We start from the raw sequence: 27,291 nt of genomic DNA, 5'->3' as shown, positions 1-27,291 counted from the left end.
TATTAATAACATTTTAATGTAAAATCATTCATTATATTAATCTCTAGGTTTTGGAGGTCAGACTGAAACAATCCACTCTCTGAAGCTAAAGTAATTTATTCCCAAACCTCAAGAGATCTAACTGGGCTCTATCCTATTGGATTTTGTTAGAGGCCAAATGGAGACATGGTTGGATAAAGACCTTTTCCTTCTTTATCTGTAAACAAGAACACTTTCCTTCAGGCATTTGAAAGCAGGACTGGTCAGTCATGGTGAACTTTCTCCATGGGAAGATTCATCTCTCCCATGATGAAGTAATGAGGAGGACTTGAAATCTCTAAGATCAACTCCTCTTTCAAAATTCACCAACTAAGGCTGCCAGGGGAGGTACAAAGGATCAACTAGCAGGCCAATCAGAGACAGAGTATACATACTTAGAAAAGAAAAGGCTATGGATCACTGAGCAGCTTTCATATAAGAGGTGGATAGCAAACACTTATTAATAAAGAATGTTATTTTCAAAGTAATGGTCTCATTATTTATTGGCTAAAATTCCATGTACTATATATTCTCTATTTACTGGGTTTTATGACTTCCTTCAAGTCCTAACCTTTTACAATAAGCTTTTCTCAACCCCACTTAATTCTAGTGTCATCTTTCTATTAATTATTTCCTATTTATCATAAGTGTGTATTTGCATGTATATATGCACACACATATATGATAAAATTTCACGGACATATATGCCTGATATGTATGTGTATGACAACATATGTATATTTATTTTTCTTTCCCATTATATTATGAGAGTTTGGAGGCAGGGACTGTCTTTTTCCTCTTTTTGTATGCCAAGATGTTACAGTGCCTAATGCATAGGACATGCTTAATAAAACTTTTCTGATTAAAGTCTGATACATTGATGATCTTCAGGAGAACCTTACATTCCTTCCCCAAAGAAACTGATCAGACTAATTACTGAATGCATAGGAACTTCTAGGGCCAGAGATGAGTCATCCAATAGTAAACATGAAGTTACTTCTGTCAGCTAAGTCAATCCCCACCATTATGGTAGCTAGAAAGTTTTTAAGGCAGGGTGAGTGATCTTTAGTCTTAGCCAGCATACCTAGATAACAAAAGTCAGGAAGAGTTACTCCAGGCTAAGATTAGGTCTTTCTTTTTGTAATCCTATGTCTAGCTCAGGACCAAAGCCTTATTACGAAAAATTCCTAATTTAGTGTTCTAATATGATTATATTCCCCTAAGATCCTTTCTAGCTTGTCTCAAAGTGAATTTGAACCAGAAAAAATTTAGACTATGTATTTTCCCAAGCCTCTCATTTTCATAGTAGTGACTTAATAAATGTTTGCTGAGTTAAAAGGAAAAATTGAATTATCATGATTAATCTTTACTAGTATAGCTTATTAGGAATGAACGAATAAAATGTGTATTAAGTTCTTATCCTGTGCTGCTAAGCATTGGGGATACAGAAATAAGAAAGTAGGAAATTTAAGATAGCCTGTACTTTCAAAGAGTTCACAATCTAATGAGAGAGAATACACATATGGAAAGTTTCGACAGCAATTCAGATAGAAAGGTCTGTGGTCCTTAACGTGTAGCAGCAAATCAGAGATTAATGCTGCTTCTCCAAAGATATTTTCATTCATAAAACCATAGCAGTTTCTGATGTGAACCATGGAATTTGGTGCCAAGAACTTTCTTTCCTGGTTTTTCAATACCTGTGGCTGTGCGGCCTGCAGAAGTAATTGTTAGGCTGTATTTCCATGAGGATTTCTTTTCAGTTGGTAACTTTGGACAATGAGATGGATGCATTGCTGTTACCAAGACAAGTTCAAGGTTCCAGGCTATCAAATTAGGGCATGAAAGAGAAGATGGTTATTAAAGTAGTGGTGATACCAGTTCAGCATATGTGCCACCATCTGCCTCTAGCCGCTCCTTCAAGTGACCCTACTTTGATAGATGAAGCCCACTGCTTCAGCTAGGCTGTTTTGTCTAGCCTACAAATGGCAGATGATGATCTTGTCTGGTTCCTTTTCCAAAGGGATTATTTCTTGCTTGGATGATGTTTATGAGAACTGAGCTGGAAGCAGGGCAAGAACTCCAACCTTCCATACACATGTAATAAATGAAAAATTAGTCTTGGAGATTTTATATTAATTTTATAGGTATTTATTAGTGAAGAGAAAGAAACAGGGGAAAAAAAAAGGTATTAACAGCCTAACTATCCAAAGTTTCCTGCCTCATTGTTGCTGCTTAATTGGGTCCTAGATTCCTAACCAGCCCTGGCCCATTTCATGAGCAAGGGGACCCAGCAAACCACATAAAAAGACTGGAATCAAAGAAGAGAGCCTGAGTTCCCAGATTACCAGCCCAGTGTGATCCCCACTTACCCAGTGCTACACCGGGACCCTGCTGCATTGCTTGCCAGAAACAGCTTACATAGATAAGTGCTGGGAATGCCCACCTACAAGAGAGCTTCTTTCACAAATCCAAAAATGGCAGAGAGAGCCCCACTTCACATCCTGGTTTTTTAAGCTTAGTTTAAACCATCCCCCTAAGATTTTCTAATTGGCCAGGGTTTCACTTCAATCCCTACAGGCCACAATCCTAGTGTTACGATTAAACTGGATATAGCTGGATATATCCAAAAGTATAAATATTTTATTTATATCCATATTGGTAAAATATAAGATGACCACGCACCTGCTAAGATCTAATTCAAATTCCCCACCATACCTTCTGCCCACCTGGCTCCCTCATACCCAAGAGAGCCTGCCTCCAATGACCTCAGGAGTCTTATACTGTTCTTTTACATAATCACAATTCCTGTCTACCTGCATTACAAGAGGAATCATGGGAAATGTAGTTTCCTAAATGTCCACAGGAAGTTTGTCATATAGCTGAATATTTAAAACTCAAATGAACCCCAAATAATCCTGAAAGGAACCCCCAAAATTCCAAATAACACACTGGATAACTACCAATCAGGAATCTCAACTGCTGTGCTGGCAAATTAAGATCTATGACTCCGGGACACCCAATTAGGTGAGTCTTCTGGGATTGGGGGTCCTCTAAGTATTTAACTCACACAGTTCCATATGGTTTGTATATGTTGTTGTGAAAGAAATTTGTCCTATTCAGTGGTGAGGACCAGGACCAAAGTGAACAATAATTATTCTTTCCCCCAAATCTAGTGGAAATGATTGTTTCCTGGAGAGATTAAATGAATAACCGTTTCTAAGGCACAAATGTTAATTCCATTTAAACTGAGAATTTTCTGCAATTCAATGTATTGGTTAGTAGAGTGACTCAATGATAAGTCAGTCTGGGCCTAAGAGAGTCATGGATACAAAGAAAATAAAGAAAAGAGAGGAACCCAGACCTAAGTACAGGTACAGCATTTTCAGTGTTATAATATTATATTATTAAAAGCATTAAAAATAAAAATAATTTATGTGAAAGAAGAGAAGTATACTTAGGAAACAAGAATTTACATAATAAAGGAAACAATGACCTTTTCTCTTTAGGTTAAATTTCATTCTGATTCAAATTCATTTCTAGATAAACCAGAGAGGATCTTGGGGGGGGGGGGGATATTTTGCTCTCAGAAATAGAGATCATTGCTGGATATGGGCATTAAATGATCCTCTATATAGATTAAATTATGGTAGTAAATGAAATTTCAGTGAAAATAATAAATATGAAGGTTTAAGGGCATCCAAGAAACCAGAAGCACAAGGAGTTGCCCAGGTCACTTGATACTCAGTGAAACCTTCAATGGGAGGAGCAGCTCAGTGCACAGAGCACCTTGAGGAACTGACAGATAGAGAAACAGTCCAGTGTAGGTAAACATCAATATATAGGCGAGTTCATGAAAAAAAAGACTGGAAAAATGAGCAAATGAAAAAAGGAAAAAATCTGACCCAAGAAAGTCACATTAGTGAGAGAGAAGATAAAAAGAAAAACTCTGAAGAGGACAACAATTGCAAAATGGGACAGAAGTTCTCACAGGAAAGTGTGAAAGAATGTCAGACCTAAAAAGAATTCCTTGAAGAGTTCAAAAAATAGTTTAAAATTAAAAAGAAAGAAAAAGTCAAAAGCTGGGCATGAAGAACATTGAAGAAATTAATTTCCTAAGAACTAGGTCTAATGGAAAAAGAGGCACAAAAGAACACTGAAAAAAAGCATTTCTTAAAATGTAGATTTGACCAAATGGAAAAGTACAAAAAATCAATGTGAAAAGTAATTCCCTAAAAATTAGAATTGGGCAGGTAGAAGCTTATGACTCTGTAATACATCAGAAAACAATAAAACAAAATCAAAAGAAAGAAAAAATAGAATAAAATTTGAAAAATCTCAATGGAAAAAAAAAACTGGCTTGGAAAACAGATCCAGGAAAGACACTCTAAGAATCATTAGAATATGTGAAAACCGTCAGCAAAAAGAGAGAGATAGAGAAAGAAGAAGAAAGACAGAGACAAAATCATGGACATCATATTACAACAAATAGTTAGGAAAATCTGCCATGATATTCTTGAACAAAAGGGGATAATAGAAATTGAAAGAATGTACCAATTACCTGCTGAAAGAGTCCAAAATGAAAACCCCTAAGACTATTATAGCTAGATTCCAGTACTCAAAAGCCAAGAAATAAAATAAATGCAAGCATCCAGAAATAATAAAAGACAATTCTTCCCAAAATGAATTCATTTATTCAGTGCCATAACAATCCAAATATACAAAAATTATCACATAAACCTAGGAATAAATTTGAACAAAATTCATCTGGAAGAACAAAAGACCTAGAATATTAAGGGAATTAATGAAAAAATGTGAAGGAAGGTAGCTTAGCTGTACTAGATCTGCAACTATACTAAAAAGCAACAACCATCAAAATATTCTGGTACTGGCTAAGAAATAGAGTGGAGGAGGACCAATGGAATAGACTAAGCACTCAACATGCAATGGTACATGACCATAGTAACCTAGTATTTGACAAAGCCAAAGATCAGAGCTTTTGAACAACCTCATTATTTGGCAAAAACTGCTGGGAAAATTGGAAAATGATATGGCAGAAATTAGGAATATGCCAACACATGATGCCATAAACCAAAGTAAAGTCAAAATGGATACATGATTTAAAAATAAAGGGTGATACAATAAACAAATTTGGGAAGCACAAAATAGTTTACCTAATTGACCTATGGATAAGGGAAGAATTTAGGTCAAAACAAGACATAGAGAACATTACAATATGTAAAATAGATAATTTCAACTACATTAAAAAGTGTTTGCCCAAACAAAAACAAGTCAACCAGTACTAAAAGATAAACAACAAACTGAGAAAAAAATCTTTATAGTAAGTTTCTCTGACAAAGGCTTCATTTCTCAAATATAGAGAGAACTTGGTTAATTTTTTAAGAATACAAAGCATTTCCCAAATGACAAATGGTCAAAGGATATGAGCAGGCAATTCCCAGATGAAGAAATACAAACTTTCTACAGTTATATGAAAAAAAATACCCCAAATCACTATTAGTTAGAGAAATGCAAATTAAAATAGCCATGAGACACCACCTCACACCCATTGAGACTGGAAAACATGGGGAATAAGCCAACAGAAAATGCTACATGTTGAAAGGAATGTGGAAAAATCAAGACATTAATACACTGCTGATGGAGCTGTTAGTTGATGCAACCATTTTGGCGAATAATCTGGAACCATACCCAAAGAGCCATCAAATTGTGCACAACCTTTTACCTAGTAATACTACCACTAGATCTGTATCCCACCCCAAAAATTAAAGATAGTGGAAAAGAATCTACCTGTACAAAAATATTTATAGCATCTCTTTTTATGGGGGCACAGAATTGGAAACTGAGGAAATATACATCAATTGCAGGATAACTGAACAAGTTGTGGTATATGCATATAACAAAATACTATGTACCATAATGAATGACAAATTAAGTGATCACAACAAATCCTGGAAAGACATATGAAATCATATGAAGTGAAGTAAAGAGAATCAGGAGAACTTTGTATACTGTAAGAAACAATAATGTGCAATGATCATAATGACAATTATTATCAACAAGGAAGCACCTAGGGCAACTTCAGGTGACATGACAAAAAAAAAGGTTATCCATCTCTATATACGATATAGGTGGAGCCTAAATGCAAATTGAAATATACCATCATTTACTCCATTTCCTCCATAAATTTTTCTTTAGTGAAACCAATATATGTCTTTTTTTTGCAATATGATAAACATAGAAAAAATGTATTATATAATAATATATGTACAAATTATATTACCTTCCTTTTAGGAAGAAGGAAAGGATTGGAGGGAGAGAGAGAACATGGATTACAAAATATGAGAAAATGAATATTGAAAAATTGTATTAACATGTAATCTGGAAACAAAATAAAAATTTACTATAATTTTAAAAATAAAAAGAGAAGATCAATGAATTGGGCATGAGACTTAAAAAAACTATTAAAAAATTGAAAATCCCCAAGTAAGTCCTCAAAATCAAAGAAGATATTAATAAAACCAAAAGTAAGAAAACTATTTAACTAGTAAATAAGACAAGGAGCTGTTTTTATGGGAACAATAAAATAAATCATTGGTTAATTTAATTATTGGTTAATTAAAACTATAAACCAAGTTCCCTGATGAATATTGATGCAAAAGTTTTAAATAAAATACTAGCCAGGAGATTAGAGTAATATGTCACAAGGATCATATAGTATTACTAGATGAGTGTTACACCAGGAATGCAAGGATATTTCAGTATGAGGAAAACTATCAGCATAATGGACTACATCATAACAAAACCAAGAGAAACTACATGATTATTTAAATAGATGCAGAAAATGCTTCTAACAAAATACAAAACCATTTCTTATTAAATATACTAGAAAACATTGGAATAAAGGGAGCTTTCCTAAAATGATAAATAGCATCAATATAAAGCCATCAGCAAAAATTATCAGTAATGTTGATAAACTAGAAGCCTTCCCGATAAGACCAAGGGTGAAGCAATGAAGTCCATTACTACCTGTACTGTTCACTATTGTACTAAAAATGCTAACTGCAGGAACAAAAGCAAAAAGAAAAGAAATTTAAATAATTACAAATGGCAATGGAAAAACAAATTTATCACTCTTCACAGATGATACAATGGTTTAGTTAGAGAAAACTAAAGAATTAACCAAATGAGTCAAAAAACTAATTGAAACAATTAACAACTTTAGAAAAGTAACAGAGTACAAAATAAAACTCACATAAATCATCAGCATTTCTATATACTGCAACAAAATCCAACAACAAGAGACAAAAAGAAAAATTATTATTTAAAATAATCATAGGCAATATAAAATATCTGGGGGTCCACCTGCCAAGACAAACCCAGGAACTATATATGAACACAATTACAAAATGATTTTCACACAAATGAAGTCAGATCTAAAACAACTAGAAAAACATTATTTATGTTAGGCTGAGTTAATAGAATAAAAATTATAATTCTACCTAAACTAATCTAACTATTCCATGTTACCATAATCACACTACCAGAAAATTATTTCATAGCACTAGAAAAAGTGATAACAAAATTTATCTGGAAAAACAAAAGGTCAAGAATATCAAGAGAATTAATTATCAAGAGGAATCCATAGGCTTCAGGAAACTCCTCAAATGGTTCATAAAAAAAAAAATAGTTAAAATCACTACCTTGAGTTTTCTCTATATTAAGAAAGATGTGTTACAATAAAGAGAGCCTGTAACCAATGTTTGATAGAGGGGAGACAGAGAAATCTATGTTTTGAGTCTCTCTTCCAGCTCTCCCTTGGGGCTGAAAATATACTGGGAGATTTTAAGGGTGTGTCGCCCCAAAACTGGGTGACCTGGATGGTCATGCTGCCCCACAGGAGTTGGGGGGTGTGGCTTCCCTAAAAGAGGAGGTATGTGGTGCCCCAATCCGATCCTGAATATGGACTGGGTTCACACAAACCTCCCCCAATCAGTAAAATTCACAGCAGGGGGTCTGGCTTCAAGATGGAGGTAGCTAGACCACACTGTGGTTCCTCTCTCCCTTGTTGTCTCTCAGGCACTCTGGAATGCTATCTGATGAATGGCTTTTATTATTCGCAATTTAGGGACTGGGGAAAGGGGTGAAGGGCAGAGGAATTTTGGGGTGTCCTCTTCTCTATTCTTATGGAGTTTGTTGCTGAGGTGGGAACCTTAATGGATCCCACTCCTAAGCTTCTCCCTCCTTGTTCCTACTCCTTCTGTTTCTATTTCTATTTTTCTGTTTCTATCCTTTTCTATAATTGTAAGTTTTGACTGAAAGGGGGACTCTCAGCAAGGTTGGGTAATGGGATAAGGAGACTAAGAAATTGCTTCCAAAATGGAGTCCAAAAACTTAGCTGACTCATTAAAGTCTTGTTGGCTGAGATTCGACCGAATGGCTTTGATCCGGGAATCAGGGTTTCAATTTCCAAAAAAAGATCCTCAGGAAGCCCTCAGGACTGGATCTGAGCTGGGATATCTTCCTCCTCTCTCCTTGCAGTCCTCCACCCCAAGACCTCTCTTCTCCTTCCTTCTCTGGAGAATTTCTCAGAATTCTCTGTTAGTAACTGTCCCCAATTGCCTTCTTCTGGTTCCTTTTGTCCCATCACCCTTGCACAAATCCCATGCTTACAGATGGAATGAATTTTATCTTCTTAAAAGTGAAAAGAAATTATACATATAATTTTCCTAATAGCCTTGAATTCTTTTCTATGTTGAATGGTTCAAAATATTTGTAATCAATGAAGTACCACCCCATATAAGAATATAAAGTGACCAGCTAAAATGAGGAAACCAATACTAATCAGTGGTAACTTCCAAATCATTCACAAAACTCAAGTTTAGTCAGTACAAGTCAACAAGTTTCACATTATGATAAGCTTGGGTGGAAAACTTCAACTGACTTGACCTAATCTCAATATAATTTTGCAATTTGGTGAATATATAACTATCACTTTTTTAGTAATATAAACTTATAAGAAATGGAAGAAGCTGAAGAAGGAGGGAAAGCCATTTGCTTCAATGTTTGCATTAACTCAGCAATTTATTTCTATTTGCCCAGGATTGTGATTAGATAAGAAAGTTAATCATCACTAGAGTGATTAAAATTAAAAAATGAACTGTCTATTTAAAGACAGGTCATTCAATAACAACAGAAAAAAGGATGGGTGTGCTGCTGCCGAAGTAAAATTCTAAGTCTCGGTAAGAACTTTCTAGATTTTTTTAATTAAAATATTTTTCCTATCCAACCAGTTTTGGCAAGCATTATCAATACTCATGGGAAATATTTTAATTTTCCACATGAAACTCCTTTTAAGACTTTTTTCTATTCACTCAAATCTTGTTTTAAATGTATCTATGCATTGCTTTTATTTTGTGCTTAAATATAAATTTTAGAATTGTACATATAACCATTTTGAAAAAGAATGTGCTGTTTCTATTCCTTAAGTTCCAAGCAGCTAAGTCAAATAAGGTAGAAGGTCTGAGTGGAGTGCCAATTCCTTTTATGATATTCCTTTCATATTCTACCACATCCCTCAAGTACTTGCATTCTATTCAGCCATCTAAATAATTTATAACAAAAGTTCATCTTCCCATACCCTGCCTTGAGTCTCTATGAATAAGTCCCAATGATCATAGACACAGATGGTAATTGAGTTGAGTATAATTGTGGGAAATAGTTGAATGAAAATTGAGAAATGTCAGGGAATGCCTGCAAGAAATTTATTTAGATTTCACAGTAGTTGATATAAGTATTAGAAGAATCAAAATTTCAAAGGAAAACAGAGACAAGTGAGTATAGTACCTCTGTTCCCCCTCTTCAACTCCTTGAGTTTCATAGCATTCTCTTTTTTTTCTAACTTGATTCAACTACAAGTTTTATTGCCATTCCACAAATTGATTTAGTAGATATATTAATGAATGAAAAAAGAAGATCAGATATTTGTGCTCTGTTTCTTTGCCATAGAAGGTATCCATTTCTAGTTGGTTTGTAAAAATAATGCTTTACACATGAATACTCACAATCAGAACAAACCAGTTCAGGATGGCTCAAAAATGTTAATAACTTTATAATTCTTATTATAATTATATTAATGTGGTCTAGATTAACCAAGCCTTAGTCGGTGCTGAATATCACAATAATGAGTAGGTCAGATAAAAAAAAATAGCAGGTTTGGCAATAATAATAGTTACTTATAGAGAATTTTAAGGGTTGAAAAGCATTTTTAAAATATCTTATTATTTTATCCTCACAACAAACCTGAGAAGCAGAGTCTATTATTTTCCCTACTTTACAGGTGTTGATAATCTCAGATAATTTCCTCAGACAAAGAAACTGAGGAAGAGGTTGAATGACTTGACTAGTGGGACTACAGTTAGTTTCTGAGGTTGAGTTTGAACTCAGCTCTTCTTGAAAAGAGTTCTTCTAGGTCACCTAGGTTCTTCTAGATTTATTTTGACTCAGGGGCGACTTTATGAATATTTCTCGTCACTTCAGGCATTTCTTTTTTTTTATTCAAAGATATTTGGTTTTCTTAATTATATGTGATAATTTTCAACATGTTTTCTGAAATTATAAGATCCAAATTGTTTCCCTATCTCCCTACCCTTGTCCACTCAAAGATAGTGTAATATGATCTTGATTACATATGTATTATCATACAAAACATACTTCCATATTAGTCATTGTTGCAAGAGAATATTCATATAAAACCTAAATTCCAAAATTAAATCACAAACTAATGTGGAAGATAGTATGCTTTGTTCTACATCTGACTACAACAGTTCTTTCTCTATTATGGATAGCATTCTTTGTCATCAGTCCTTCAGAACTGTCCTGGATTATTGTATTGCTGAGAGTAGCTAAATCTTTCAAAGTTGATAATACAATATTATTGTTAGGTGTACTATATTCTCCTGATTCTGCTTATTTCACTCTGCATCAGTTCATGTAGCTCCAGCTTTTTCTGAAATCATCCTGCTTATCATTTCTTATAGCACAATACTATTCCCTCACCAATATATATCACAATTTGTTCAGCCATTCCACAATTGATGGACATTCCCTCAATTTCTAATTCTTTGCTACCTCAAAAAGAGCAACCATAATAATTTTGTACAAGTAGATTCTTTCCCCTTTTTTATGATCTCTTTGGGATACAGACCCACCAGTGGTATTATTGAATCAAAAGTTATACACAATTTTATAGCATTTTTGACTAGTTCCAAATTGACCTCTAGAATGGTTGGATCAGGTCACATCTCCATCAACAATGTACTAGTGTCCCAATTTTATCACATCCTCTCTACCATTTATCACTTCCCTTGATAGTTATATTGACCTATCTGATAGGTGAGAGATGGTACATTAGAGTTGTCTTAAATTTAATTTCTCTAAACACAAATTATTTAAAACATTTTTTCATATAATTATTGATAGCTTTGATTCTTCATCTGAAAAATTGTTTATTCATATGCTTTGAGCATTTGTCAATTGGAGAATGATTTGAATTCTATACATTTGACTTATTTCTCTATAAATTTGAAAAATTAAACTTTTATCAGATAAATTTATCATAAATTTGATTTTTACTTTGTTGTTTAGCTTCTAATTTTGGTTACATGGAGTTTGTTGGAAAGCTTTTTAATTTATTCAATTAATATCTTATAATTCTCTCTATCTCTTGTTTGGTCATAAAATCCTCCCTTCTCCATAGATATCCCAGGTTAACTATACTACATTCCCTAATTTACTTATGATACTGTTCTTTATATATAAATCATGTACACATTTTGATAGGGTGTGAAATATATATATATGTGTATATATATGCCTAGTTTCTGCCTTTTCCAGTTTTCTCAGCAGTTTTTGCTAAATAGTTGTTATTATCCCAAAAACTAGGATCTTTGGGTTTATCAAACACTAGGTTACTATAGTCGTTTACCTGTGTATATTGTATATCTAATCTATTTCACTGACCCATCATTCTATTTCTTAGCCAGTACCAGACTGTTTCAATGACTAATGCTTTATAGTGCAGTTTGAAATATGATATTGCTGGGCTACATTTGTTCACTTTTTTCATTAATTCCCTTAATATTCTTGACCTTTTGTTCTTGAAACTGAATTTTTAATTTTTTCTAGTTCTATAAAATAAATAATTGATAGTTTGATTGGTATGGTACTGAATAATAAAATTAACTTAGGCTGAATTGTTATTTTTATTATATTAGATCAGCCTACCAATGAGAAATTAACATTTTCTCAATTGTTTAGATATGACTTTATTCATGTGAAAAATATTTTTAATTGTGTTCATGTAATTTCTGTGTTTGCCTTGGCAAGCAGATTCCCAAATGTTTCATATCGTGTAGGGCTATTTCATTCCATTTCACTTATCTATTTTTTAAAATTCTTATCTTCCATCTTAGAATCAATAACCTGTATTGGTTCCGAGGCAGAATAGCGTAAGGGCTGGGCAATGGAGATTAAGTGACTTACCCACTCTCACAGAGCTAGGAAGTGTCTGAGGACAGATTTGAACCTAGGACCTCCCATCTCTAGGCCTGGCTCTCAATTCACTGAGCCACACAGATGCCCCCTGTAGGGTTATTTTTAATGGAATTTTGCTTTCTATCTCTTAATGCAGTTCTTAATTAATGAATAGGAAAGCAATGATTTGAGTTTGTTCATTTTGTGTTTTGCAACTCTACTAAAATTGTAATTTATTTCAACTAGTTTTTTAGTTGATTTTCCAGGATTTTCTAAGTATACTATCATGTCATCTGCAGAGTAATAGTTTAATTTCCTCATTGCCTACTTCAATTCTTTCCATTTAATTTTTCCTCTTATTCCTAATGTTAGCTCTTTTAGTACAATATTAAATAACAGAGGTGATAATGGGCATCTAAGCTTTAACCCTAATCTTACTGGGAAGATTTCTAACTTATCTCCATTGCAGATGATACTTCCTGAAAGTTTCAGGAATATACTACTTATCATTTTAAGGAAGGACCCATTTATTCCTATGCTTTCTAGTAATTTTAATAGGAATGGGTGTTATATTTTGCCAAAGGTTTTCCTTTCTTTTTTATTGATTAATTAAGAAATTTTTTCTGTGGTTACATGATTCATATTCTTTCTCTCCCCTCTTCTCACCCCCTCCCATAGCCAATGCACAATTCCACTGGGTTTTAAATGTCTCATTGATCAAAACCTATTTCTATAATATTGATATTTGCACTAGGTGATTGTTTAGAGTCTACATCCCCAGTCATATCCCCATCAAACCATGTTATCAAGCAGTTGTTTTTCTTCTGTGTTTCTGTTCCCACAGTTCTTTCTCTAGATGTGGATGGCATTCTTTCTCATAGGTCCCTCAGAAATGTCTTGGAACATTGCTTTGCTGCTAGTAGAGAAGTCCATTACATTCGATTGTACCACAGTGTATCCATCTCTGTGTATATGGTTCCCCTGGTTCTGCTCCTTTCACTCTGCATCAATTCCTAGAGGTCATTCCAGTTCACATGAAATTCATCCAGTTCATTATTCATTTTAGGACAATAGTATTCCATCACCAGCATATACTGAAATTTGTTCAGCCATTCCCCAATCGAAGGGCAAACCCTCATTTTCCAATTTTTTGCCACCACAAAGAGCATAGTTATAAATATTTTTGTACAAGTCTTTTTCCTTATTATCTCTTTTGGGTATAAACCGAGCTGGATCAAAGGGTAGGCAGTCTTTTAAAGCCTTTTCAGCATAGTTCCAAATTGCCATCCACAATGGTTGGATCAATTCACAACTCCACCAGCAATGCATTAATATCCCTATTTTGCCACGTCCCCTCCAATATTTATTACTTTCCTTTGCTCTCATGTTAGTCAATCTGCTAGCTGTGGAGTTGTACATCAGAGTTGTTTTGATTTGCATTTCTCTAATTATAATAGATTTAGAATACTTTTCATGTGCTTATTGATGGTTTTGATTTCTTTATCTGAAAATTGCCTATTCATATCTCTTGCCTACTTATCAATTGGAGAATGGCTTGATTTTTTTGTACTATTGATTTAGCTACTTATAAATTTGTGTAATTAGAACTTTGAGCTTTTTGTTATAAAGATTTTTTTCAATTTGTTGCTTCCTTCTAATTTTGGTAGCATTGGATTTGTTTGCACAAAATCTTTTTAATTTAGTGTAATCAAAATTATTTATTTTACATTTGGTAATATTTTCTAACTCTTGCTTGGTCTTGAAATCTTTTCTTTGCCAAATATCTGACACGTATACTATTCAGTGTTCACCTAATTTACTTATGTTTTCCTTCTTTTTATTCAAGTCATTTACCTATTCTGAGGTTATCTTGGTGTAGGGTGTGAGATATTGATCTAAACCTAATATCTCCTATACTGTTTTTCAATTTTCCCAGCAGTTTTTGTCAAATAGCTAGGATCTTTGAGTTTATCATACACTGTCTTGCTGAGGTCATTTACCCCAAGTCTGTTCCACTGATCTTCCCTTCTGTCTCTTACCCAGTACCATATTGTTTTGATGACCACTACTTTATAGTATAGTTTAAGATCTGGTACTGCTAGAGAACCTTCCTTCACACTTTTTTTCCCATTATTTCTCTTGATATTCTTGATCTTTTGTTCTTCCAAATGAACTTTGTTATAGCTTTTTTCTAATTCAGCAAAAAAGTTTCTTGGTAGTTTAATAGGTATGGCACTGAATAAGTAAATTAATTTGGGTAGGATTGTCATTTTTATGTTAGCTCATCCTACCCATGAACAACAAATGTTTTTTCCAATTGTTTTGATCTAGTTTTAATTGTGTAGAAATTGTTTTGTAGTTGTGTTCATATAATTTCTGTGTTTGTCCTGGCAAATAGATTCCTAGGTTATTTTATATTGTTAGGGTGATTTTAAATGGAATTTCTCTTTCTAACTCTTGCTGCTGAAATGTGTTGGAAAGATATAGAAACGCTGATGATTTACATGGATTTATTTTGTTACCTGCAACTTTGCTGAAGTGGTGGATTATTTCCACTAGTTTCTTAGTTGATTCTCTAGGAAGTAGAGCATCATATCATCTGTGAAGAGGGATAGTTTGATCTCCTCATTGCCTGCTTTAATACCTTCAATTTCTTTTTCTTCTCTAATTGCTACTGCTAGTGTTCCTAGTACAATGTTAAATAATAGAGGTGATAATGGACATCCTTGTTTCACTTCTCATCTTATTGGAAAAGCTTCTAATTTTTCCCCATTACAGATGATGCATGCTGATGAAGATATATATTGTTTTTAGAAATACTCTTTTTTTTTAGAGTTTTAGAAAAACTCTTTATTATTTTTAGAAAAGGCTTTTCTATCCCTATACTTTCTAGTGTTTTCAATAGGAATGAGAGTTGTATTTTTCCAAAGGCTTTTTTCTCCATCTTTTGAGATAATCATGTGATTTCTGTTAGTTCATTTATTGATATGGTCAATTATGCTGATGGTTTCCCTAATATGAAAACAGATCTATATCCCTGGTATAAATCCCATGTGGTCAGAGTAAATAATTATTGAGCTATGTTAGATTAGTTTTATTTATACAAAGGCTTTTTAATTTAATATAATCAAAATTATTCATTTTACAATTTATAATTCTATCTCTTATTTGGCCATAAATTCTTTCCTTCTCCAAAGATCTGCCAGCTAAACTATTCTGTGTTTCCCTAATTTTGCTATAGGATCACTCTTTATATCTAAATCATATATTCACTTTGACTTTATCTTTGTATAGGGAATGAGATACCTAGCTTCTGCCATACTGTTTTCTAAATTTCCCAGCATTTTTTTGTTAAAGAGTGATTTCTTATTACCAAATCTGGCATGTTTGGGTTCATCAAACACCAGGTTGCTAAGGTTATTTACCCCTATATATTGTGTATGTAATTTACTACATTGGTCTACCATTTTATTCCTTAACCAGTACCAGATTATTTTGATGATTGCTGCTTTATAAGACAGTTAAAGTTCTGGTATTACAAGGCTTCCTTCCTTCAAATTTTTTCATTAGTTCCCTTGATATATTTTATCTTTTGTTCTTCCAGAAGAATTTCATAATTATTTTTTCTATTACTACAAAATAATCATTTGGTAGTTTGACATGACACTGAATAAATAAATTAATTTAGGTAGAATTGTCACTTCAATTTCTTTTTTCTTCTCTAATTGCTACTGCTAGCATTTCTAGTACAATATTAAATAATAGAGGTGATAATGGGCATCCTTGCTTCACTCCTGATCTTATTTGGAAGGCTTCTAACTTGTCCCCAATGCAAATGATACTTGCTGATGGTTTTACATATATATTATTTATTGTTTGAGGAATGGCCCTTCTATTCCTATACTTTCTAGTGATTTCAATAGGAACATGGCCCATTTCTTCTTGCCCATTTCTTTTCCCCATCTACCTCTCTTAATTGATTCTTGAAATCCTTTTTTAAGTTCTTCCAGAATCTGAGTCCAATTCATATTTTTCTTTTGGACTTTGTGTATGTTTGCTTTGCTTTCACTGTCCCCTTCTGTGTCTCTGCCTTGTTTTTAGTCTCCAAAAAATTCTCTATGATTAGGTGTTGGTTTTGTTTTTTTAAGTTTGCTCATTTTCCCAGTCTTTTTAAAGGTAGGCTCTTTTACCTGTGAGGATAGAGCACTCTCTTAAGCTTTAGTCCTTCCTTGATGTTAGCCTTATTTCTAGGTTTCTGTAAGTTTCAGTTTTTCCAAGATGTTTATCTGATGTAGCTCTGAGAGCTACCCACCACCTGCTGATTCAAATACCCCCTGGGACTGCTGATAGCTAAAATCCTACCTAGCCTCTGGCTTGGGAGTAGGCTTTTCATCTCCCTAGGCTCTTGATTAGGTCAAGCAGACAACACACTGTGACCTGACCTGCCCTGGGTCTCAACCTTAAGCTTTGGCCAGAGTCAGCCAGTCTCCTTCAAGTCAGCACCCTGGGGACTGCCCCTGCCAGGGATCTAAGTCCTCACCACAAGCCCAGATTGAGATGTGTGGTTTTGCTCTGGGCCCACATAGATCAGACTGCATCACACAGACTGTCCTGAGCTGCAATTCTGGACCTCACCACAGGTTTGCTTGGAACTTTAAGGGTGTATGTTGGGTTGGGACTGCCCAGACAGAGTCTCAGGGTCTGGATGTTGGCTTGGGCTGGGGTTCAGAACCTGGAACAGTAGATGTGGAGGGCATGTTTCTTTCTTTTGGCTTGCTCCTTACTCCTTGCTATGGCCTCCTACTGTTTGTGCTCCGCTCTCATTCCAGTGCCTCAGATGTTCTCTGCTGACCTTTCAAGTTATTCTCCATGAAAGTTACTTAACTCTGACTCCTCATTGGTTTTTTCACTCCTGTATTCAATGTGTGACTTTATTTTAAGATTGGCTGGAGAGGATTCTCATGCTTCCCTGCCTGTATTCCACCATCTTGGCTCCAGAACCAGCAAAATGTAGACATTTTAAAGAGAAAAATTTAGGCTTGATATCAGGAAAAATGAAAACTAGACAAATATCTACTAAGTAGAGCTCTCCAAAAGCAGAAAAGGCTACACAGAAATGTGTTGTGCTCCTGATAACTAGAAATCTTCACAAGAATATTATATGATCATTTTGGGGATATAAAAAGGGTTCCTTTTTAGGGATAAGTTGGGCTAGAGGGTAGGGCTAAATCCTTACTATCTCTAAAATTCTGTGCTTTTGTGACTTTTTAATTTAAAAACTTTTTGTTCTCAATTACAAACATACAAAAAAAATTTAATTTTTGTTTTTTAAAGTTTGAGCCAAATTCTTCCCCTCCCTTCCTCTATCACAGAGACAAACAGACAATTTGATACAGATTTTACATGTATAATAATGTAAAACATTTTTCTGTATTAATCATTTTACTTATTTGGGGGACCCCCTAAGTTAAAATCTAATAAGTATCAATGTAAATATAGGAAAAAATAAAATTTCAAAGGGGAAGCCAGAGACAAGTGAGAATAGTATCACTGTTCCCTTTCCTTCAACCTGTTGAGATTCTTAGCATTCTATTTTGAACACTCAAAACAGTAATTAAACTTCCTTTCCAGTAACTCTGAGAGATAAAAAAGATCTGAGATTTTGATAAACTGAAAGTTCAATGTAAGTCCTCAGAGATTTGAGCAGCTCTCAGAATTAATATAATCTTGGATTATTTTAAGAGAATATAGTTTCTAAGAATAAGATGATAAACCCACTGTATTTTTCCCTAGTCAGGCCACAACTATACTGTACTTAGATATGAATGCTAGAGAGTTTTTTTTTGTTTTTGTTTTTCCCCCTTCTGACATACTTGTACCAATTATGATGAAGGGAATGGTTGTCCCCATTGCGATCAAGTATTTTTTTTTTATCTTCCCTTCCACAAAAACAGTTTCATGAAATCAGGTTGAGAATTTTTACCAGTGATACTAGGAAGTCACTGCTGGTTCTTGTGTTCTTTTATATTCCTATAGTATTAGGCACAAATTTCATGTTTCCATTCTGACTAAATAATGAAATTTTAAAATTCTTAATTTGATATATTATATTTTATATGTGCTATAAAGATGTATACATATGAACATTATCTATGATATAAACAGACAAGGATGAGTTGTGATCTAATTATACCTATTTCAGGTAAATCACAGGCATAATACATAAGTATATAAAAGTATGTGGATATAAATGTGTAGTCAAATTTCATCTACATGTAATACCATTTGACTTTTTTAATATATGCATGTATTATATATAAATATATACATATATCTAGTCATATGTTATAATATATTGGTATATGAAATAGTTTCTCAACCAAATATAATACTAGGATAGAAATTTGCTTTATTGATTCAAATGTAGCATCTACTCTGCAACTCAAAGTCTTAGAGAATTTCCTGGGACACTGAGAGGTTAAGAAGTTTGTCCTTTGTCACAAAGATAGTATATGTCTGGGACAAGATTTGAACCAAGGAATGCCAGATTCTAAGGGAAGTATTTTATCCACTGTTGAATAGAGAAGGATTTGTTAGCTCTGCTTATTGAACTTATATATATGATAGTCAAGACATAACGGAAATGTCATCTTTTCATGGCTTACTGATTTAGATCTGAAATTATCTAGTTCAATATCTCTTCATTTTAAAGATAAGGAAAGTGAGGCCCAAAGAGGTAAGCAACTTGTACTAAGTAGAAAAGTAAGCTACAAAATGGAGATTCTTAGCTAATTTCCTTTGCCTTCAAATCTACTGATCTTTCCAATACACTACAAACTTATGACGCTGCCAGATGATCTTTCTTTTTTTCTGAACTTCCTTAGAATATTACTCATTATTCTCATTTCTTTATGATCAAAGACCTGTGATTTCAGTAATTTAGGAAAGTCCCAGTGAGCAGAGGCAGAACTCAAATCCCTCAATATCTTAATAGATGATTCCATGATTTTCCAAGATCTAGTAAATCTATCTACCAATAGGCAACTCCTCTGGTCTCCGCTTATGTTGTTGAATGGAAATGGGGGAAGTAAAGAAAACTTGCTTACTGGGTCCACTATAAATTTAAATAACTAATCTGAACTGGGGCCTTACTACAAAAAAGCAATCAACTTTTCTCAAACTGATTCCCTAACTTTTTCAACACAGGAGCTATACAAATCTTTTGATTTTTCTTCAAGTCTCCCATGGCATTCCATCCTCTAACCATCTCTGCTGAAGATCTTTATCATTTCTGCAGCAAAAATTGAAGTGATTGAGCAAGTGTTCTCTCCTCTCCTTTCCTTATCTTTTCATATCCCTTAGACACCATTCTCCATTATTTCTCCTTCATTTCAGTTTCTGCTTACCAAAGTTAACACCTTTATATATACTCCTCATTTTATCCCCATGCTTTTTCTCTTTCTGAAGACATTCCCCAACATCCTCATTCTCTCTCACACTAATGTCCTGTTGGAGGTAGAAGGGGGAAGTTGTGAACTGATTCAACCATTCTGAAGAGCAATTTAACATTATGCTCAAGGGATATAACGGTAAATAACCTTTAGCCTAGCAATACCATTATTAAGTTTGTATCCCAAAGAGATTTTTAAAAATAGGTGGAAGAGGGGAGAAGGACTTATATGTACAAAATATTTAAAGTAACTCTTTTTGCAGAGGCAAAGATTTGGAAAATGAAGGGATACCTACCCATCAATGGGGGGTACAGCAGAGTAAGTTATAGAATATGATTGTAATGGAAGATACTTGTGCTGGAAGAAATGACAAACAAGAGGAACTAAAAAAAATAGAAAGTCTTACATGAATAGAATGAAATAAGCAGAATCAAGAGATTGTTGAACACAATAACAGGAATAGTGTACGATTAAGAATTGAGAATGGACAGCTATTCTTAGCAATACAATGATCCAAAACTGTCCCAAAGGACTCATAAAAAAATGCCATCTGCTTCTAGAGAAAAGGAACGAATAGAATCCGAATCCAGACCAGACTTTTTCACTTTTTCTTAATTTTTTAATTTGCATTTCCTTCCACAAAAGGATTAATATGGGAAAATATTTTACATGATTGCACATGTAAAAAGTATCTAAGATTGCTTACCAACTCAGAATAGGTGGGGAAATAAAGGGGAAATGAGAGAAAGAGAGAATTCAACATTCAATATTGTTTGAAAAATGTCGGAAACTGTTATTAAGTGTAATTGGGAGAAAATAAAAATTAGAGAAAGCAAAGTACGCACACATATTATAGATATTTAAATATTTTAGTGTCTCTTTCTGTGATTTTTTTAGGTGAATTAAATCAGACCATCATACTTTCTTATATAATACATACAAAGTTTTTTTAAAAAACCACAGGTTTCATTTATCCAAAAAATGAAAACACACATGAAATTCATATCTGTTATAAGACTAAAAAGCAGGAACAACACATGGATGCCTAGATTTCATTTTTAATTATTGGTTTGGATTTTTGCCCACAATTCCATGCAACTATATTTTATGTAAAAGGAGGAGGGTTGGGCGCGAGGCTAGCAACCTCACCCTGTAAAAATCTCATTTGCTATAGAAACTGCAACCTCATTAAACCAACAAAACCAATGATCGCCTAGTCTGGAAGATTGCTCTCCAACAGAGTCCATGACGTGTGCTGGCAAAAGCCAGCAAACTCCAGGCCTACATCAAATCTTGAACATCAGATGGCCTGAAAAGATCTCCAATACCAGACTCTGGGAAAGTCAGGACGCTATGAAAAAAAATATGGAACCCAGCAGGGAGGAGAAAAGTCGGAAGGCCAAAACAGACCTGGCAAAGATATGCCCAGTTGGTGGAAGTTGCCCAGAACAGAGTCCGTTGGTGTGAGATGGTTGCAGCCCTATGCTCCTCTGGGAGTCAATAGGAATAATAATAATAAATAATATTTTATGAATAGTAAAAAGAAATAGGTTGGATTGTAATGGAGACAACTATTCTCTTGGCAACAATCAGTACAAGTAAGGCCTAATGGCCTTCCCCTTCCACCTAGTCTCAGTGTACATCATTGAGATCATTGGAGCCATAGATTTTGAATCAGGATATTGGGGTTCTGCCTATAATTAGCTGGTTAACCTGGAAGATATGATATGAAAACAGTTAAGACTCAAGCTGTACTGTCCTGTTACTCATTTTCCTCATCTGTAAAAATAAAAGTCAGCTGATGTTTAATTTTCCTTCAATCCCTAAATATAGGGGAGATAGGTGTTGCAGTTGATAGAGTTCCAGGCCAGGAATCAGGAGCACCTTATTTCAAAACTACCCTCAGACTCTTACTACCCATGTGACCCTGGGCAAGTCACTTAACCCTGTTTACCTCAGTTTCTTCATCTATAAAATGAGCTAGAGAAGAAAATGGCAAAACATTCTAGTCATGAAAATTCAGACTTAATGGGAACAACTGAACAACAACAATGAAAGACCTTTTGTTATTTACTAGAGTAGAGTCAGGAGTGAAAAGTCAGGCATGTCATTTTAGAACTAAGCAGGACCTTAGTGATCACTGAGTCTAATTTCCTCATTCCATTCTTGGAGAAACTGAGGTGAGTTGACTTCCCCAAAGTTACATAGTTGGAAATATACAAACTGATGCATATTTGATTCACATCAGTTCAATGATTAAGCCTTTATTGGGTGAGGATCATTAGAATTAATGCCTGGGAGGGAGAAAAAAAATTAAAGACAGAATCTATAATCTTTAAAAGGTTGAAGGCTACTAAAAAAAGTGTGTTATTTGCACCAAATATAATTAATACATAATTAAGTGAGGGTATCTGAGAAGTGTGATTCATTGAGAAATCTGAGGAGGTAAAGATTATTACTAACTTGAGGCTGTCAGGAACAGCTTCAAAAAAAAAGGGAGTAGATATGTAATTTTGACTTTTAAGAGTAAATAGGAATTCAAGACCTGGAAAAGTGATTAGGTGTGTATCCTTAGAGGCAGTACACCAGGCAAAAAAATTAATAAAAGATTAATGTTTTGACAAATGAAGGATACCAAGGCAACCAAGGTGGAGTGAACATTTTCATATGAGGAAACTGAAATTCAAAGAAATCAAATATCATTATGTGTAGCATAAGGTCACAAGACAGTTAGTGACAAATCTAGGAATAGAACACAATTTTTTCCAGGGTTTTTTTCTCTATTGCTTGCTATGGGGGACCTAAGAAGATACTGGACACAAATAGACTTTCCAGAAATTCTTGATATTTGATTGATGTGAATGGAGATAATAAATACTACAAAGTTGGGTAGGGGATAAAAAATTCCATGTTTCATTCCAACTTGGTTTTTAAAACTAGCTTTGTGATCTATTCAAACCACTTCTCTTTGAGTATTAACCCTTTCATTTGTAAAATGAAGGGGTTTGACTGAGCAATTCAAACATCTGTCCCAATGCTAACATTTGGTGTTCCTTTAATATAGGGAGATGCACCACAAACTTGGTTTGGAGGAAGAAGAAGCAAGTGATTATTTGACATTAAAGTGATGAAAAATTTGATCTTCTCCTTCTAGATAATAAGTTCAAGACAAGAGAATATGGAAGTCAACGAAGATTCCAGGAAGGACTCATATCAATACTCAACAGATGTACAGTCATCAGTCAAGAAGAAAATTAAGTTTAACAATGGATTCAAGGTTCTGAGTTTTATCCTTTTGATATTAAATAATTAACTTTGCAATTGTTCTTTAAAAAAGAAGTTATTCATCTGAGAGGAATAACACTTTTAAGGAGACATTTGCAGAACAGGTTGAGAACTAGTCTAGGATACACAAATCCTCAGGCTCAAGTCTCACTCTAGTATAAAAAAATCATACTGTTTGTGTAGCTATGGAAAATATTCTATGAGTCTAAGTATTAGAGAAGGTCCTATGATATGCATGAGCAGATATTCCCTCCTTACTGAAAATGTGTGATGATAATACTATAGGCCCCATTGAAAAAAATAAATACCCTAAGCAAAATGTTCAACAGTAGTCCTAATTTTAAATAAATTTATAAACACTGAAATCCTCCTTCATAGCTCAGTTTAATTTTACAAGTTCCCAGAACTTTTTTTAATATTTATTTTCATTTTTTAGAAAAGTTAACATGGTTACATGATTCATGCATCCCAGAACTTTTAAATAAGTCTGGCTACCTGCAGGTAATGATTTATTGATAAAATTGGAGGTTCAAAGCTGGCTATGGCTGAAAAATCTGAACATCAGAATTTGGGTACCGTCATTCTGATAGTTGGCAGATGTTAAAAAATATAAGCATAAAATATGGGACATTTTATAGTAATAGATCAAATGTGAGAAAGAGTTCAGATGGATTTATATGCCCATCAACAGGAACAACATTCATTAAAATACTGAATACTAAAATGAGGTATGAGACTTTATCAGAAAGTAGGAGAACCGGATCATCCCATAAAAAAGCAGATCCTCTGCTTTAAAGAATGGTAACATAAACATACAGGTAAAATTAGATAAAAGACCAGTAATGGCCATCAGAAGAAGGGACAAAAAGTATTTCTGATTCCTTGTTGAAGGGTACCAAGATGGTTAATCACTAAATAAACCTGGCTTTCTGTCTTACTGAGACATATGTCTGAAAGATTGAATGAATGGAGGATTGAATGAATAGGTGGTAAATCACCTACTATGGGCCAGAAATGAAGCCTTTACTATATGTTGGAGACTGTGCTAAGTGAGGAGGATACAAAAACAAAAATGAGATAGTCTCTGTCCCCAAAAAACCTCAAATTCCAATTAGAAGAGACAAAACAGATTGGTCAGTGGTGCCCCAGGAAATGTTTTGGTTTAGAGATAATCACTATAGGGTAAGTTGCAAATAACTAAGGTCTATGGTGGGACTTGATATAAAGCATGGTTTGATCTGGGGCCAACTAAATGGAGTGGGCTAGGTGAGTTTGTGCATAAGAATTGGAAAAGTGTATATGTGTGTATGTATGTAGGCAGCATGATAGACTCCAATCAAGATAGCTGAATCCCATGGCAGGAGTTCTAAAGCTTAGTGCATTAAGTTCCCCAAGTACTGGAGACATGATTTCTGGAAGTTTCTACCAAGTAGGAAAAATCATTAGAAGAAGCAAAGAAGAAGGTGTCACAAGAATCATGTGTTATTCAGAGTTCATAGAGGAGCCTGTGATCAACATAAAATGAACCTAGATCCATAGGAACCAGGAACCAGAATGGCTACCAAAATGAGAAGAATTCAGTGATTATCTTCACTTTGAAAAAATCTTTAAGTTTATATCTGGAAAGAGAAGATAAAAGTTTATAGTCTACTGATTTGCAAGTTATACTTCCAACCAAATTATCTTTCCTATTCTTCTTCAGCCACTCTATTCCATCTCTTCAGGTCCTTTAGTTATACTTTCTGCCTCATGAGGACATCAGTGCTAGATGAATAGAACCACATTTTCTGATTTGGGCTATGTTGATTTTTAGGTTCCTTTGGGAGTCTCATTGCTTATGCTTTGATTTTACCCATATGCTGAGGAAAGAATTATTTGAGTAAAGTTTTCCCTATCCCTTACTTGACCCATCCACTATTCAGGTTATGCAGTGTCCTTATTTCATGGGTCAGCATCCATTATCTTACCCTTCAATGAAAAACCCTCTTTGGCTTTCAAGACAACATTTTGTTGAAACCATCAAAGAGGAGAGGTGAACATAAATTTGAGAAATAACTTGAAATTCTCCTAGAAGTAAGATATATGTATGGATCTTTTCAGCATCAAGTGAGAAACAATTGGGAACAATGAAGATGAGTTATGGATAATGAAAGACAAAATGGTGCCTGATTTCCTCCACAGAATTATTTCATAAAACTATAGCACTCATTTCTATTAAAAATACTGGAAAGCATAGGCATAAGTAGATTATTTCTTGAAATATTACAAGCTTCTACCTAAATTCATCAGCAAGTATTAATTGTAATGGGGTAGAAGCCTTTCCAAAAAAGATCATCCCTGGGATATTCAGCTAAAATCTTGTTTCTAAAAGACTCCTAAAAGTCTGAAAATCTTCTACCTAATAATCCATCACTCAGGCATAGGGTCTATTATCCCTTTTATGTCCAATATTAAGAATAGAGAAAATGTATGATAGTTCCGTACATCCCTATGATCCTATTGGAGACATGTAAAGTTCTGGAAGAGGGAGAGTGGTACTAGATCCCCGATGACTCTCTGCTTCTTTTCTTGCTACTCTCTAAGCAGATAACTAAGGGTCAAGCCAATATCTCTTAATGACCCCATGTTTCAATAACTAGATTCACCATGTTCCTTTACATAAAGCATCCTTTCTTTCTACAAATAGGGAACTTATGAAGACAATACCACTGAGGTCTGCATAACATTGTGGAAGACCCTCCAGTCCTCAATTTTCAGGAATGTATTTATTCAGTCCAGGGCAGTAATAAACATGGAAAGGACTATCAGAAGCAATTATTTTCAGAAAGGAGGGCACAATCCAGGAACTCAATTATAATGGCCTATCATCCTCCCTCTGACATTGAAACTTTGGACTCTATTCACTGGATGCTGAGTTCATACATGAATATTCACTTTATATTGTCTAAAGCCAGTTCTCCATAGAGCTTTCAAGTTAGTTTTTCAAAATAATGTTATGACATGGGCACAAGACCTTAACTCCTTCTAATTCTTTTCTATGTATTTATTTCCTTACTAAAATGTATTCTTTTTGAAGTCAGAAACTATTTGCTTCATATTATCTGTATCACAACTATTTAACACAGGGATGGGCATATTTGTTGTTATTATTCAGTCATTTCAGTCACATCCAATAATTCATGACCCTATTTAGAGTTTTCTTGGCAAAGATACTACAGTGGTTTACTATTTCCTATCCCAGTTCATTTTACAAATAGGAAAACAGAGGCAAACATGATAAAGTGACTTGGTCAAAGAGCTAGTGTCTGAAGTCAGATTTGAACTCAGGTCTTCCTGGCCCCAGGCCTTATCTGCCTCTTCTGGGCACAAAGAAAGTGCTGTATATGCTCCATCTAGCTATAAATCTGTCTTCTTGAAGTGGTCTTCTAATGAAAAAAGAGCTTTTTAGTGACTTAGTATTGTAAAACTAATTGATGACTGCTCATTATCAAAAAGTGAGTATCATCCTAAGCCTGCTGGGATATTAGAGTAGAATCATGGAAATCATTCATCAGGGCTGATCCCTCATGATTACTTTCCAAAATTGCCAGGATAGATATGATTCTATGTGGATATAGGGCGTCAAAATGATCTTATTCTCATCTTCCACCTCCTCCTTTTTCTATACATCTTCTGTCCTCTTAGTTCTTCTTAACTATCAATATTATTATTGATTTAAAATAAGCAAAATGTTAATTAGGAAAAATAAGTAATTCAAAGATTTGGGCTGGATGATTCTTTAATTATTGAGGGGAAGGGAATCATTGAACTTTCTCACCTGTAAAATTGTGGTAAAGCTTTTCTGCTCCATTTCTTGACAAAGCTCTTGTGATGTCAAACCATAAAATATGGATTAATTATTTACAGATTTTCAAAAAGAATTCTATGTATTGTCAGTCAGTACTTTTTTACCTGAAAGTTTCTCTTCAGTTTAATTTGTACCTGAACA

General features: G+C 34.2%; 1 protein-coding gene across 1 annotated transcript in view; it reads left to right on the top strand.

Annotated features, from left to right (window-relative positions):
- Positions 1-9,246: 9,246 nt before the first annotated feature.
- LOC123249356 (solute carrier organic anion transporter family member 1B1-like) overlaps positions 9,247-27,291 on the top strand; it is a 114,453-nt gene continuing 96,408 nt past the window's right edge. Inside the window, exons 1-2 of the mRNA XM_044678360.1 lie at positions 9,247-9,275; positions 23,173-23,295. Of these exons, the coding sequence (XP_044534295.1) occupies positions 23,197-23,295 (99 nt within the window). The 5' untranslated portion in view covers positions 9,247-9,275; positions 23,173-23,196. The remainder of the gene's footprint in view (positions 9,276-23,172; positions 23,296-27,291) is intronic.

This window comes from Gracilinanus agilis, chromosome 5 (genome assembly GCF_016433145.1).
Source record: "Gracilinanus agilis isolate LMUSP501 chromosome 5, AgileGrace, whole genome shotgun sequence".
NCBI classification, from domain to species: domain Eukaryota; kingdom Metazoa; phylum Chordata; class Mammalia; order Didelphimorphia; family Didelphidae; genus Gracilinanus; species Gracilinanus agilis.
The sequence above is the reverse complement of the archived record's forward strand: the minus strand, read 5'-3'. Positions and strand labels throughout refer to the sequence as shown.